Source organism: Alexandromys fortis, unplaced genomic scaffold, assembly GCF_014885135.2.
Source record: "Alexandromys fortis isolate MF-2015 unplaced genomic scaffold, M_Fortis_MF-2015_v1.1 scaffold_331, whole genome shotgun sequence".
Taxonomy (NCBI): domain Eukaryota; kingdom Metazoa; phylum Chordata; class Mammalia; order Rodentia; family Cricetidae; genus Alexandromys; species Alexandromys fortis.
Genome location: NW_026068215.1, coordinates 600,993 through 616,662, shown reverse-complemented (window position 1 = coordinate 616,662; position 15,670 = coordinate 600,993). Strand labels below are relative to the sequence as shown.

At 45.5% G+C, this 15,670-nt stretch overlaps 2 protein-coding genes across 2 annotated transcripts in view; both read left to right on the top strand.

Annotated features, from left to right (window-relative positions):
- Positions 1 to 15,670, top strand: part of LOC126493398 (uncharacterized) — a 150,821-nt gene that overhangs the window by 95,060 nt on the left and 40,091 nt on the right. The window contains exons 7-13 of the mRNA XM_050130391.1: positions 3,541 to 3,612; positions 4,010 to 4,081; positions 4,242 to 4,313; positions 4,640 to 4,717; positions 4,989 to 5,139; positions 9,321 to 9,400; positions 9,925 to 10,010. Of these exons, the coding sequence (XP_049986348.1) occupies positions 3,541 to 3,612; positions 4,010 to 4,081; positions 4,242 to 4,313; positions 4,640 to 4,715 (292 nt within the window). The 3' untranslated portion in view covers positions 4,716 to 4,717; positions 4,989 to 5,139; positions 9,321 to 9,400; positions 9,925 to 10,010. The remainder of the gene's footprint in view (positions 1 to 3,540; positions 3,613 to 4,009; positions 4,082 to 4,241; positions 4,314 to 4,639; positions 4,718 to 4,988; positions 5,140 to 9,320; positions 9,401 to 9,924; positions 10,011 to 15,670) is intronic.
- On the top strand, positions 5,133 to 8,183 carry Gprasp2 (G protein-coupled receptor associated sorting protein 2). The gene has a single exon (XM_050130395.1). The coding sequence runs from the start codon at positions 5,309 to 5,311 to the stop codon at positions 7,808 to 7,810; it is 2,502 nt and encodes an 833-aa protein (XP_049986352.1). The 5' UTR covers positions 5,133 to 5,308; the 3' UTR covers positions 7,811 to 8,183.

Below are 15,670 nucleotides of genomic sequence, written 5' to 3'. Positions count from 1 at the left end.
GGGTTCAAGATTTCTCAGCTGTTAAGAGCACTTACTATCCTTGAAGAAGACCTGAGTTTTATTCTCAGCACCCAGATATTGGCACACAAACATCTGTAACTCGAGTTACAAGGGACCCCATGTTCCTGACCTCCGCAGGTACTAAGCAAGCATGTGTTGCAGACACACTTACACACAAAACAGCTATGCACATAAAATGAGAAATTATTAGTCAGCACTCGGGAGGCAGAGGCAGGCTGATCTCTGTGAGTTCGAGACCAGCCTGGTCTACAGAGCTAGTTCCAGGACAGGCTCCAAAGCCACAGAGAAACCCTGTCTCGAAAAACCAAAACAACAACAACAAAAAAGGATTAAAATGCTGATTACTATGTACAGACTATATGTACTATGTACATATGTACAAGCAGTGGGGGAATGTTGGCAAGAAAACGTTTGCTATGCACAGAAACATATTTTAGAAAAATTTTCCCAACCAGGATGCCTTGAACACAGAGAGGTGGAACAGTGACTAGACAGATGCGCCTGTGTTACGAATGTAGTAGCTTAAGATAAGGCACATTTATTATTTTACAGTTATGGAGGTTATACATTATATTTAAAAGGTGAGAGTAATGCAAAGATGTTCTGAGGGTTCCTCTCCTGTTACCATCACAATGGGAGAATCTTCTCTGGTTTTCTGCCCAGCTTCTGCTGACAGATTACATTCTATGGCTACCGTACTCCCATCTTCAAAGCCAACAATGGACTTTCCAGCTTTTCTTCTCCCATGCTGCTTGCTTCGAACACAGAAGCTTATGCCACACCTAAGTACTCTTGCAGTTATATTGGAAAGAATAATCCAGCATAATTGTGTGTTAAATTCCACGATTAAGAACCATAGGTACACCTGCAACTTCAATTCTCCTTGGCCAAATAACACATATTCACAGGAATGGACTGGGTATGGGTTGTTATTTTGCTAAACACTGGGTAGGTGCTTAAATGTATTTCTAAGTGGGCAAGCCCAACGGCTTCAGTGTGTGCTTAATGCGACTGCTGTTGTTCCTACAAACAAGCACAGACAAAAGAGGATGAAGAGCAGAGGGAATTCTGTGGAAAGAGCAAAATGAAAGATTCAAAATGAGTCAGATGTAGGTCTTAAGAGAAAAGATGTGTGAAGGGTCCTTTCCCTGAGATATACCGTGAACCTAGGCAGTTAGACATGGCTGACATCTGAGCTAGTTAATTCCTCCTGCGTTTGCATACGGGCAAGTATGAGAGCTTGGACATGTTTGGCAAGAGAAGATTTCAGAGCACCATTGGCAAGGAAACTGAACAGGCCCAAACTGTGTCCCAACACTTGGCTGTGGAACACCTGAGAGGCAGGACTCTAAGACACCCTGAAATACTGACAGGGAAAGGGCAATAGTCAATAAATAACCCCAAGATCTCTCTCTCTCTCTCTCTCTCTCTCTCTCTCTCTCTCTCTCTCTCTCTCTCTCTCTCTCTCTCTCCCTCCCTCCCTCCCTCTCTCTCCCCCCTCCCTCTACCTCTCTCCTCTCTCTTCCTCCCTCTCCCGCTCTCCCTCCATCTTTCCCTCTTTGCCTCTGTTTCCCTTTTGGAATAGGGGTAGTTGAGGGGGGAGATGTAACAGAAGCCCCCACTTCAGATCCCTTAGAGACAGAAGAGCCCCCCTCCTCTTCATGGCTGCATGAACCAGTGAGAAAAACATGGGAGAACCAACAGGAACAACCTACTGGCTGTCTGTTGCTAGGTCACCTGTCCCCTCTCAGGCTGCAGTACTGAGTGCCCCCCCACTTCCACTGGCGTCATATGAGTGGGTAGAGGGGGGAAGCAGGGAGGGGCAGGCAATGTCCAGCCTCGTTTTGAAGTGCTGATGTACCTAGGGGCCCACTCAGTATCCCTCCGCTGCCTCCTGCTCCCCAACTCCAGACACCCTCCTTCAAGTAGTCCCCCCCTCCCCAAAGCCTTCATAGACCCTAGCTCTCAGGCATCCCCCACCCTGGAGTGGCACCAGAAAAGTGGTGGTGGTCTCTGGTTAGGGTGAGCAGGTGGCTGCAGGAGCTCACTGTGCGACCCACCCCCTCCCCAGGGGAGCTGGGCTGCGTGCTGCCCCGCCCTCTCGGAGTCGGAACTACGGTGGGCCAGGGAGGGGGCGTCGAGCCCGTGCGCCATATCCCTCCGCCCCCTTCCCGACACCCTCGAGGCGAGCTGTGCCTGCCGCATCCTGCGCAACAGCCCCTGCCCGTTTGCTGCAGAGGCGTGGGGGCGGGACGCGTCTCTGCCATTCCACTCGCGCGCAAAGCGCCGAGAGCCCAGAGAGAGAGGAGCTGCGGAGGACTGAGCACAGCCGAGAGCAGACGAGCAGACGGGGGACGCGGCGAAGCCCGCAGACCTGGGCCGTGCGCCTGGCCAGGCAAGTGGGGGTGTGTCGAGGGCTCGGGGCGGCCGCGCTCTGCGGACCACCGCCCGGCCCTGACAGTGCAGTGGGGGCGAGCGGGTCGCGGGGGCTCCCCGGAGTGGTGCGCGGTTCCCGGAGATCCTAGGTGGGAGGAGGAAGCGGGAACCCCGCTCGGGCTGCGGGCCTAGGGGGCGGCTGGCTGTGAGGGTCTGGAGGCTGGCGGGGTAGGACAGCCTGGCAGTCTCCCTTCAGGTGTCAGAATAGGCCCTGAAAATGTTCTGCGGTAGGCAACGGCGGGAAAAATGGCGGTGCGGGAGTTGTATGTGTATGGGGGGGGGGTTGGGCCGCTGGGAGCCCTAGGGTGCGGGGCGGGTGTCCATCTCTGGGGCCAGCTCAGCTGGTGGGGGTGGTGAGTTGCCTAGGCTACCAGGACGCTGATCTGTTTCTGGAGAGGGACCCTTGTACCCTGCGCCCTGGGTGCCATCCCTTCCCACAGGCTCCTGCTAGATGGCAAAGTCTCCTGTCTGCGCGGTAGGTCTGGCGTGTTCTGACAGGCCACAGTGAGCATCTGTAGACCAGAGACTTAAGGAAGGAGGAACAGAAAAATGACCTGGATTTCTGGAGGTGTGTGGCCATGGGAGTGGGCACCAGACTGTGAGTGGAGATGCGAAAATGGTGGGGGTGACAGATCAGACAGGTGGGATATCCATTAGTGTCTCCTAATCTCATTTCTCACAGCCTTTCAGGTACTTTCCCCAATGCCCTTCCCCTCCCTCCCGAATTTGGGGTCTGAAAAGATGGTTTGGGGATGATGACGGAGTCATAAATCCAAGGACCACTTCAGAACCTGCTTTCTAGAATGTGCTGCGCCCTTCCCCCATTTTTTGCTGCGCAAGAAAAGGAAATGTGGCCACCTAGTGGTGAATCTTGAGAATGGCAGGACTAATGATTATGACATCAGGAAGTGGGTGTTATCTCAGGAACCCTGCAGTCAGGCAAAATAAAACTAGAATGTTCCAGCAGTAGGACCCTAAATGATGAAAGACACACAGTCTTCTCCTTTGTCGTGTTCTTCTCAAGAAGATCTGCTGCTGCCATCATTTCCCGATTGCCTAGCGTTTTCATCTCTTTGTCCACAGGCCTGCTTTAAGTCTGGTCAGCTCTGCAAGAAAGAGAAAAGCATTGAAGAGAGCATCTCAAGATCTCTGGAGGTTGGTAAGAATCTGGGCAATGAAAGGCCTAGGTACTGAGAAGGCAGATGCAGATTGCTGTAACCTAAGAGGGAGCATGATGTCTTTGCTGTCCCCTAAATCTGCCCACAGCTTCTACCATCATCTCCTGATTGTCTTACATTTTCCTCTTTGTCCACAGGCCTGCTTTAAGTCTTGTCAGCTCTGTTAGAAAGAAAACAGTCATCGAGGAGACTGTCTCAAGATCTCTGGAGGTTGGTGAGAATGGGGAGCAGTGGAGGACCCAGGAACTAATAAGGAGGCAGATGCAGACTGCTGTAACCCAAGAGGATGCATGATGTCTTTGCTGTCCCCTAAATTTGCCCACAGCTGCTACCATCATCTCCTGATTGTCTTACAGTTTCCTCTTTGTCCACAGGCCTGCTTTAAGTCTGGTCAGCTCTGCAAGAAAGAGAAAAGCATTGAAGAGAGCATCTCAAGATCTCTGGAGGTTGGTAAGAATCTGGGCCGTGAAAGACCTAGGTACTGAGGAGGCAGATGCAGATTGCTGTAACCCAAGAGGATGCATGATGTCTTTGCTGTCCCCTAAATTTGCCCACAGCTGCTAACATCATCTCCTGATTGTCTTACGTTTTCCTCTTTGTCCACAGGCCTGCTTTAAGTCTTGTCAGCTCTGTTAGAAAGAAAACAGTCATCGAGGAGACTGTCTTGGATCTCTGGAGGTTGGTGAGAATGGGGAGCAGTGGAGGACCCAGGAACTAATAAGGAGGCAGATGCAGACTGCTGTAGCCTAAGAGGATGCATGATGTCTTTCCTGGACCCTAAATTTGCTCACTGCCACAGCATCCTTTGTTTCCTTTCAGAGCTACTAGGAATGTTGAGGTAGATGTGAATTAGACTATGATCCACAGGACAAGACATGAGAGCTGGGACCAGGTAACAGGAACTTTAGGCAGAAAGCAGGCCTAGTTTTGTTGTTGGATTGGGCTCAGAGATGTGTGCCCTCGTAGCAGGCACCGAGCCTCCATTTTCTTTTATGTATTTGTAGGACTCCCTGCCGCCAGCTGTTGATCTTAACACCACCTGGACATAGAAGAGAGGAGGGAATTGCACCACATCGGTGAAGGTGGGTATGGGAGAGGGTTCACATTTAGATGAGGGCAGTAGAGATCGGCAAGACTGACTACTGAGAGATTGGGGCTCCCCTCTGTCTTCATTTCTAGCGTGTGCACTGTCTCCTCAACCCTGCGCCTGTGTTCCAGCAGGCAAGAGGAACATAGAGGTTTTCTCCTAGCTGAGCTTTTCCTCTCATCGTCATTCACCAGTGTCTCTGTGTAAGTTTCTCCAGGAGGCAAGCGAACTGTATAGGACTGACTTGCTCTTTTTTCTCTTCCTAGATCACCTACAGTGGCTGCTTGGTGATTCTGCGCTTGCTGCTGACCAGTGCAGTCAACAGGTCTGCGCCCACCTAGGACCTGTCCATCTTCCTCCGGCTTGGTTTCACCTCTTCTGCACTGTATCTGTGTTATTGACTGAGATTGTTCTTGGGTAGGAATCTTATTGGTGCCAGATTGGTGGTTTACCTCTGCTACTCACTCTATCTCTTGGATCATCAAAAGATCAGAGTGCCAAGAAGATACAATATTGTGACAAATCTCTTGTTGAGACTGAGGCTTTGGTAGGCATCCTTAATTGAGCCTTCACTCTAATTTGTACCATGACTGGGGCCGAAGTTGAAACTGGTTCTCAGGCCAAACCTGATAAGAAGCCTCAGGAAGAGGTTATGGGTGGGGCCAATGGAGAAAGTGAAGTCCCTATGGTGGTCAGACCCAAAGTCAGGCCCCAGGCTCCAGCCACAAGTGGGGCAAAGCGCAAAACTGGGAGTAAATCTTCATCTCGGGGAAGGCCTAAATCTGAAACCCAGTCAGGGTCTGGAACAAGGCCTAAAAATAATGGCCAGACAATGGCTAGAGCAAGGCCTAGATCTGAGGCCCAGGTAATGCCTGGTGCCAGGCCCAAAACCGATGCCAAGACAGTAGGTGGTGCTCGCCCTAAGGCTGAGGCCAAGCCAATCCCCAGAGCACGGCCTAAGGATGATGCCCAGGCATGGGCCCAGAGTGAGTTTGGGGCTGAGGCAACGTCACAGGCTGAGAGAGCACCCTTACCTAATGCTGTCACATGGCCCCTGGTCAGTGCTGCGTCTACATCAGTTCCTAAATCCAAGAGTCTATCTATGGATAGAGAACTGGTCAGTATGAATGAGGAAACCTTTCCTGGAGCCCAGGGTCAGGCTGGACTCCAGCCCTGGTTTAGACCTGGAGAGGAGACTAATACAGGTTCTTGGTGTTATCCCAGGCCTAGAGTGAGGGAGGAGACCTCTAATGAGTCTGGGTTTTGGTCAGCAGATGAAAATTCTACACTGTCTTCTATCTGGACTGGAGAGGAGACCAGTATCAGATCATGGCCAAGGGAGGAGGCAAATACTAGGTCCAGGCACAGGGCTAAACAGACTAATGACACTTCCGGGCCCCGATCCAAACAAGATTCTTGCTCTGGGTCTGAGGATGAGGCAGGCAACTCATTCTGCCTTTGGGCTGGAGAAAATACCAATGACTTGTTTAGGCCCAGAGCCAGCGAAGAGGCAAATGTGCGACCTAAGGTCAGGGCAAAGAGAGAGAACTATTTTGAATCGGAATCTGAAGATGAGTTTTACAAAGAGTCGTGGTTTTTGCCTGGGGAAGAAGCTAGTAGGTTCAGGCGCCGAGACAAGGCAGAGTCTAATAACATCTTGAAAAACAGTAACCAAAATGATGGCAAAACCAGTGACAGGGTCAAACAAGAATCCAGCTTTGAGGAGGAAGTCATTATTGGATCTTGGTTCTGGGCAGAACAAGAGACTAGTTTGGAGGCTGGAGCTTCAGCAATCTGTGAATCTGAACCAGGGGCTGAAGAGGGAGCCATTGGTGGAGCTTTGTTTTGGAATGAAGAAAAGCCCAATTTGGGGGCTGTGGCCAGAGATGAGGTCAGGCCTGAGTCTGAAGAAGAGGCCATATTTGGGTCCTGGTTCTGGGATAGAGATGAGGCCTGCTTTGACCTAAATCCTAACCCTGTGTACAGGGACAAGAGCAGGTTCAGAGATGCAACTGAAGACATTGATGAATCGTCCAGGCCCAAAACCTGGGATGAGGTTACTTTTGAATTCAAACCTGTTCTTTTCTGTGGGCTTGGTTTCCCTTTTGAATTCCCCTTTAGAATATTTGAAGGGGATTCTGAAGATACTGAGGCAAAAGCCAAGGACGAGGAACTTGGTGCAGAAGGGGAAGAGCAGGAATCTGACCTTCCACCTGCTCTGCCTGAACCTGAGTTCCCATTTCAGTATGATCCCAATTACCGATCAGTCCAGGAGATTCGAGAGCACCTTAAGGCCAAGGAAAGTGCAGACCCTGAGAATTGGTCTTGCACATGCATACAGTGCGAGCTTAAAATTGGCTCTGCAGAGTTCGAGGAGCTCCTTTTGCTAATGGATAAAATTCGTGATCCTTTTATCCATGAAATCTCTAAAATTGCAATGGGTATGAGAACTGCTTCTCAGTTTACCCGCGATTTCATTCGAGATTCTGGTGTTGTCTCACTGATTGAAACCCTGATGAATTATCCTTCCTCCCGAGGTAGGACTAATTTTTTGGAAAATATGATCCACACGGCTCCAGCTTATCCAAATCTAAACATGATTGAGACCTTTATATGCCAAGTGTGTGAGGAAACCCTTGGATATGATTTGGATTCCCCTGAGCAGCTCACTGGAATGAGGATGCTTAGACACCTCACTATAACTACTGATTATCACACACTGATTGCCAATTACATGTCTGGGTTTCTCAACTTATTAAGCACAGGCAATGAAAGAACAAAGTTTCATGTTCTACAAATGCTGTTGAACTTGTCTAACAATCCTATGGTGGCAAAAAAACTATTCAGTGCCAATGCTCTGTCCATATTTGTGGGTCTCTTTAACGTAGAGGAAACAAATGATAACATTCAGATTATTATCAAAATGTTTCAGAATATCAGTAGTATTGTAAAAAGTGGAGCAATGTCTTTAATTGATGAAGATTTCTGTCTTGAACCACTTGTTTCTGCATTCCATGAGTTTGAAGAGCTAGCTAAACGGCTGCAAATCCAAATAGACGATCTGGATGACCCCGAGGAGGGACAGTAAATTCAGTGTGTTTAACCACCTGCTACTGCTCAGCCTTATGTTCCCAAAGAGCCCCAAATAGTGCTTTGGTGTTCACAGTCTGGTTCTGTGCTGTAACTTAGATTTCTAATGCTATTGTTAACTTGTCAAACTCTTGTGAGCTGGATCATTTGTGGATGCCAAAATATATCAGAACCGAAAACATATTTGTTGATATTTGTCTTACTGTTCAGATTGTGATATTTTTTAGAGTTGAGCTCCCAGTGAACCAAGTCATATGAGTAAGCTATCCTGCTCTTTGTTGTTTAAACATGTGGTTCTCTACTTGAGTCTGTGTTTTCAATAAAGTTCGATGTTGAAATTGGCATAAATGACCCTTCTTCACTTTAAAAAGCAGGTGCAGATCTATTATACGCATTCAAAATATAGATGATTAGTATTAGAACAAGCACATGCTTACTAGAAAATCCTATTTTAGGAAGGGAGATTACTGTGAACTTTGGTACTCGAGAAATGCTTCTAAGTTAGAAGTGGGACCTAGATAGTCCCTGAACAGTAAGCATCTTGGAAATGAGCCATAGTGATGTGAAGCAAAGTTTGTGTTGGGAAAATATGTTCCAATAACATGAGTGAAATAATTGAGAGGAGCGTAGAAAGTACATACAGGTGGGAAATTTGGCAAGGTAAGTGTTGAGGAACTGCATAAACCAAACTGAAATTAACAATTCGAAGTTTAGATTTTGCTTCAATAGTACCTAAAGGATGAATGAAAAAGACTCTAATTCAGTGGTTCTCAATCTGTGGGTTGCGACACCTTCAACAAACCTCTGTAGCCAAAACATACTTAGAATTCATAACAATAGCAAAATTATAGTTGTGAAGTAGCAACAGAAATAACTATGGTTAGAGGTCACCAGAACATGAGGATGTGTATTAAAGGGTCACAGCATTAGGAAGGTTGAGAACCACTGTGTCTAATTAAATGGGCTCAGAAGTAATATTTCTTGTATGATGATAGTTCAAGGAAAGTACTAACTATTGAAATAACTATGTATGGATTGATTTATTGACATGAAACAACATTAGTAATTCTATATATAGCAAACTAGAGAAGAATTTGGCATTATATTTGAAAAACTGTGTTTAAAATGTATGTATAAATAAAACGGCTGAGCTCATTGTGACTAAAGCAGCTTCATATAGCCCTTATCTGGATTAAAATATGCAAAGCTAAATTCTTAGAAACAGGCATTTAAGAAATACAAAATTTAGCAAAACATATGAAAGGTAATACGTTCCCATCCAGCGAATCTAGTTGTAGATGGGCATGCTGGGAAAAGGGTATGTTTGTATAAATGATTAACCTAAAATGTTAAGAAAAAGTTTAGTGATAAAGTGATTTAGAAAAGCTGTAAATGAATGAGACTTCAGAACCAAGATTACTAAGTTTGTATTGGGCTGTTGATGCTACAATAAATGAAATTTCTCATGTAATTATGACACTCAAACAATCATGACATTTCCTTTTTAGGTGGCAGCAAAGTTCTGCAGATAGACAGTGGTGGTGGTCGCTTATGTCACTGACTTGTACACTTTACATTGATTACAATGGTAAGTTTATGTTCTGGGGATTTCGCCATGACACAAAAGCCACAGACCGCAGCAAGCCTTCATCCACGAGTATTTCACAAGTCATGAGTAAACTCGGTTTGGATATAGATTCCAAATTGTGGGAAATAGAAAATATTTTGTTATTGTTAGACAGAAAAAAAATATTTTTCTTTGTTCATAAAATGCTATATATTTTCAAAGAGATAAAATTGCAACTCATGTTAATAAAATGGGAGCATGGTGCACAAATTTTACCAAGACGGTGGACAGCTGCTAAGATCAAAAAGAGTCAAAAGGGATAGATATAAATAGTACATATCAAACTTCAAATGCACAGGAAATCAAATGATAGGCTAATATTATAGAATTATAGAAAAGGTGATTACCATCTTACATGCAATACTTTGGAACATTTAATGTTATCCATATTATTGGACATTATATATCCATATTATTGGACATTATATCAATTACTGCTAAAGAATCGTCTCATGATCCAACTCCTCAGGGATCCTTTTTTTTAGACCACGCACTCTTAGAGAGCAAGACCCCTGTCTTCAGACTGGAAGCTTTGACCACTAATCCAGCTAGCCCTCCAGCTGTCTTGAAGGTAAGGAGGTTCAGGTTCTTTTGGTAACGAGCTCAGCTCCAGAGACAGGATATTATTCTGTTCCCCATGCTACAGATGCTCTGTAGTCTGGCTGCTCTGATGGGAAGTTGTATGATGAGTCTTTTGCTTGGACACAGATATATTTGTTTTCATAGAGAAGGAAAGGCATATACCTGGCAATTGGAATAGGTCAAACAAGGGGCAGGAGGTTAAGGTGGTTGAGCTGGTGTCCAAGGTGTTAGCTTGATAACTTTTTTTTTAATGTGTCCAGAATGAAAGTATTGATTGGATGGAATAATCCCTCAGTCAATCAAAGGTGTGTTTGTCAGGTCAGGAGCTCAAGAAGCTGGTACTAGTCATCCTGTAGGATGGATTCTTGCACAGAAACAGCAGTTGCTGCCGAAGTATGTAGGAGCTGAAAAATGGCATCCCTTGGGTGGTAGTGGTTCAGACTAGATGATAGTGCTTGAAATGCCACAGACTCTCTCACTCCTTCCTGTCTCCTGAATGCCATCTCATTCCTTCTCTAGGCTCCTACTCCAGGCTGTATCGGTATCTCCCCCTCCCCATTTCCCTCTCCCAGCTCCTTCCCTCCTCCCCACTGTGTGTGTGTGTGTGTGTGTGTGTGTGTGTGTGTGTGTGTGTGTATTGGGGAGTTTGTGACCTTACAGGTAGAATTGGCTTTAGGAACCCCGGGAAGGGAAATGATGCAGTAAACTGTGTTTATTATACTGCTACTCTGCTTCCAATGATGTGACCTCTGCTCTTATCCTGTATTTTCTGTCTGATTTCCTTAATGGCAGTATCAGCCACTGGAGATGTCCCAGGGCAGCTGAAAAAAATCGTGGAGAGGAAAAGAACAAACACGATAATTGCCTTTTCCTCAAGGGTTCCAACAGGCCAAGGATAGACTAGAGAAATTGCCACCCAGCAATATCTAGGCATGAAGATAGGAGACATAGAGTGAAAGAAAGAAAATCTGGGTGCTTTTATTCATAGAATTTCTCTTTGGGATTCGCTAATCTTTTTGGGGGGGGGGGAGTACAAGAACAACAGCTAGTTTAATATTTTATCAAAGTCTCATGTCTGCTTCATATTTTTTTAATTTTTTATATTATTATTACAAATTTTCGCCTCCTCCCCTCCTCCCATTCCCCTTCCCCCTCCCTCTCCAGTCCAAAAAGCAGTCAGGGTTCCCTGCCCTGTGGGAAGTCCAAGGTCCTCCCCCCTCCATCCAAGTCTAGAAAGGTGAACATCCAAACTGGTTAGGTTCCCACAAAGCCAGTTCATGCAGTAGGATCAAAACCCAGTGCCATTGTCCTTGGCTTCTCATCAGCCCTCATAGTCAGCCATGTTCAGAGAGTCAGGTTTTATCCCATGCTTTTTCAGTCACAGTCCAGCTGGCCTTGGTGAGCTCCCATTAGATCAGCCCCACTGTCTCAGTGGGTGGGTGCACCCCTCACGGTCCTGACTTCCTTGCTCATGTTCTCCTTCCTTCTGCTCCTCATTTGGACCTTGGGAGCTCAGTCCAGTGCTCCAATGTGGGTCTCTGTCTCTATCTCCATCCATCGCCAGATGAAGGTTCTATGGTGATATGTAAGATATTCATCAGTGTGGCTATAGGATAGGGCCAGTTCAGGCGCCCTCTCCTCAGCTGCTCAAGTCACAAGCTGGGGACATCTCTCTGGACACCTGGGAACCCCTCTAGAGCCCAGTCTCTTGCTAACCCTAAAATGGCTCCCTTAATTAAGATATATACTTCCCTGTTCCTATATCCACTCTTCCTCCATCCCAACCGTCCCATTCTCCCAAGCTCTCCCCATCCTCCTCTTATCACTTCTCTCTCCCCATCTCTCCTTACCCCCAGCTCACCCCTATCCCCAAGCTCTCAATTTTTGCCTGGAAATCTTGTATACTTCCAATATCCAGGAGGATGACTACATGTTTTTCTTTGGGTTCACCTTCCTATTTAGCTTCTCTAGATCATGAATTACAGGATCAATGTCCTTTATTTATGTCTAGAATCCACTTATGAGTGAGTACATACCATATTCATCTTTTTGGGTCTGGGTTACCTCACTCAGGATAGTGTTTTCTATTTCCATCCATTTGCATGCAAAATTCAAGATGTCGTTATTTTTTACCGCTGAGTAGTACTCTAATGCGTATATACTCCACACTTTCTTTATCCATTTTTCTATTGAGGGGCATCTAGGTTGTTTCCAGGTTCTGGCTATTACAAATAATGCTGCTATGAACATACTTGAACAAATACTTTTGTAGTATGATAGGGCATCTCTTGGGTATATTCCCAGGAGTGGTATTGCTGGATCCTGGAGTAGGTTGATCCCAAATTTCCTGAGAAAGCGCCACACTGATTTCCAAAGTGGTTGCACAATTTTGCTTTCTCACCAGCAATGGATGAGTGTACCCCTTTCTCCACATCCTCTCCAGCATAGGTTATCATTGGTGTTTTTTATTTTAGCCATTCTGACAGGTGTAAGATGGTATCTCAAAGTTGTTTTGATTTGCATTTCCCTGATCGCTAAGGAGGTTGAACATGACCTTAAGTGTCTTTTGGCCATTTGAACTTCTGTTGAGAATTCTCTGTTCAGTTCAGTACCCCATTTTTTAATTGGGTTAATTAGCAAAAGGTTAAGTCCTGCTCTCAGTCCCAGACAGCAGCTCCTTCCTATTTGGAAGTACATACTGCTGACTTTTGTGAGACTCCCTTTTTTGCTGTCTTGCATCTGAGATACTTGTAATTGGGGGGTCCTATAGGAATCATGTCATAGCTGCGCAGTAGTGGTGCACGCCTTTAAGCCCAGCACTTGGGAGGCAGAGGCAGAAAGATCTCCGTGAGTTCGAGGCCAGCCTGGTCTACAAGAGCTAGTTCTAGGACAGGTTCCAAAGCTACTGAGAAACCTTGACTCGAAAACCACCTGTCTTTTCTGAGTAGTCCCCCATATCCTCTGAGTCCCAAGTAAATGAAAACAGTTCCTCAGTTCACATGACAATAAATGTGTGCATGCTTTAAAAAAAAAAAGTTTTTTTCAGTTCTCTGAAAACACCATGTACATGGCCTACCATTTATTTCCAATACCGTGCTAATCAAAGCTAGTAAAGGTTCCACAGTTTAAGGACTGAGTGTCACAAGATTGTGTCCAGTGTAAGATGACAATCACACATGGGGGTATCTTCGGGTTACTAACCCTTCTCTCTGACTCGGCTTCTAATCTCTGCTTTCTACAACCATTTCATGTTCAGGAATTTGTTACAAATACTCAAAAGAAGCCATGGAAACCCTTTAATGTTACTAAATTAAATGTTATAATAAAATTTTCTAAAGTCTGTGAGTGACAGGGTAGATGAGGTGATACTCAGGACAGTGTCTATAAGGGTACAAGATACGGGAGGTGCTGTCTCCAATGAGTTGCAGTGCCCTACCATTTGAGTGCATTCACCAATCAGAAAATTTTCCAGTTTCTGTTAATTAAAATCATTAAATAAGTTCAGTTATATAGACTATTAATTAAATAACTGACCATTGGTGATTAACTTAATCTCCAATTCCCATTGTGTCCCTGAAAGTTATGAGATGTGGCTCTCTATGCATGTCCTGTATGGTTTCTTTGTTTTTGTTTTTGTTTGCTGGGGACCAGCCATAGCTTAATGCTACCTGGAAAGTTTAGTCACCGGCATCTCATCAGCATGCAAGTTTGAATATTTGAGAGATTCCAAGACTCTTTTACTCTGAGAATCTCATGTATTATGGAGCAAGGAACTGAGGCCAAATGTTAAGGCATGCCCATATTGTATTTGTTACTGAGGAAACTCTAAGAATTTATGAGTTCTGTGCTAGGAGCTGAGAATGAAAATTCCTGCCTCTTCTCTTATTTTTTGGCAGATAATAGTTGTTCATATTTATAGGGTACACTGTGATAATTCAGTACATGTATATAATGTGTCATGATGAAATCAGCATAGTTAACATTCCCATCTCCTGAAGCGTTTCATGTTACTCTCTGCCTTACTTTCAACAGAATTCTTGTAATATTAGTATTGGTTCAGTGTTGAGGTTTTCCTCTCAAGAGCTGTTTTCTCCTGTGTTCCTTTTAGAGAAGATTGCAGCATGGTGTGGCATAGTAAAGACCATCCGATCTCTATCCCTGGTTCTCGACACAGAGCGTTAAAAGCCTTGAAATTTCCTGACATATAAGAGTAATGAGGTGTCTTCATTGTGTGGTAGGATGTGAACAATCACAGAAGGAATTATCCTTTTTTTATTTTTTTATTAAAAATTTCTGCCTCCTCCCTGCCTTCCTTTTCCCTCCCCCATACTCCCACTCCCCGTTCCCCTCCCCCTCCCTCTCCTGTCAGAAGAACAATCAGGGTTCCCTGCCCTGTGGGCAGTCCAAGGTCCTCCCCGCTCCATCCTGGTCTAGGAAGGTGAGCATCCAAACAGACTAGGCTCCCACAAAGCCAGAACATGAAGTAGGATCAAAACCCAGTGCCATTGTCCTTGGCTTCTCATCAGCCCTCATTGTCAGCCACATTCAGAGAGTCCGGTTTGATCATATGCTCCATCAGTCCCAGTCCAGCTGGCCTTGGTGAGCTCAGCCCCACTGTCTCAGTAGGTGGGCACACCCCTCACGGTCCTGACTTCCTTGCTCATGTTCCCCCTCCTTCTGCTCCTCATTGGGACCTTGGGAGCTCAGTCCAGTGCTCCAATGTTGGTCTCTATCTCTATCTCCATCCATCGCCAGATGAAGGTTCTATGGTGGTATGCAAGATATTCATTAGTATGGCTATAGGATCGGGCCATTTCAGGCTCTCTCTCAGCTGCCCAAGGACGTAGCTGGGGACATCTTTCTGGACCCCTGAGAACCCTTGTAGAATCAAGACTCTTGCCAACCCTAAAATGGCTCCCTTAATTAAGATATATACTTCCTTGCTCCCATATCCACCCTTCCTTTATACCAATCATCCCATTCCCCCAAACTCCCCCCATTCTCCCCTTCTCACTTTTCTCTCCCCATCTTCCCTTTCCCCCATTCCACCTCACCCCCCAGTTCCCAATTTTTGCCCTGCAATCTTGTCTACTTCCGATATCCAGGCAGATGATTATATGTTTTTCTTTGGGTTCACCTTCTTATTTAGCTTCTCTAGGATGGCGAATTATAGGATCAATGTCCTTTATTTATGGCTAAAAACCAATTATGAGTGAGTACATCCCATGTTCATCTTTTTGGGTCTGGGTTACCTCACTCAGGATAGCATTTTCTATTTCCATCCATTTGCATGCAAAAATTCAAGTTGTCATTGTTTTTTACCGCTGAGTAGTACTCTAATATGTATATATTCCATACTTTCTTCATCCATTCTTCCATTGAAGGGCATCTAGGTTGTTTCCAGGTTCTGGCTATTACAAATAATGCTGCTATGAACATACTTGAACAAATACTTTTGTAATATGATAGGGCATCTCTTGGGTATATTCCCAGGAGTGGTATTGCTGGATCCTGGAGTAGGTTGATCCCAAATTTCCTGAGAAAGCGCCACACTGATTTCCAAAGTGGTTGCACAAGTTTGCATTCCCACCAGCAATGGATGAGTGTACCCCTTATTCCACATCCTCTCCAGCAAAGGCTATATCATTG

Excerpts from the sequence above, each read along its gene's own strand:
- Gprasp2 (XM_050130395.1), top strand. The coding sequence starts at position 5,309 with ATGACTGGGGCCGAAGTTGAAACTGGTTCTCAGGCCAAACCTGATAAG.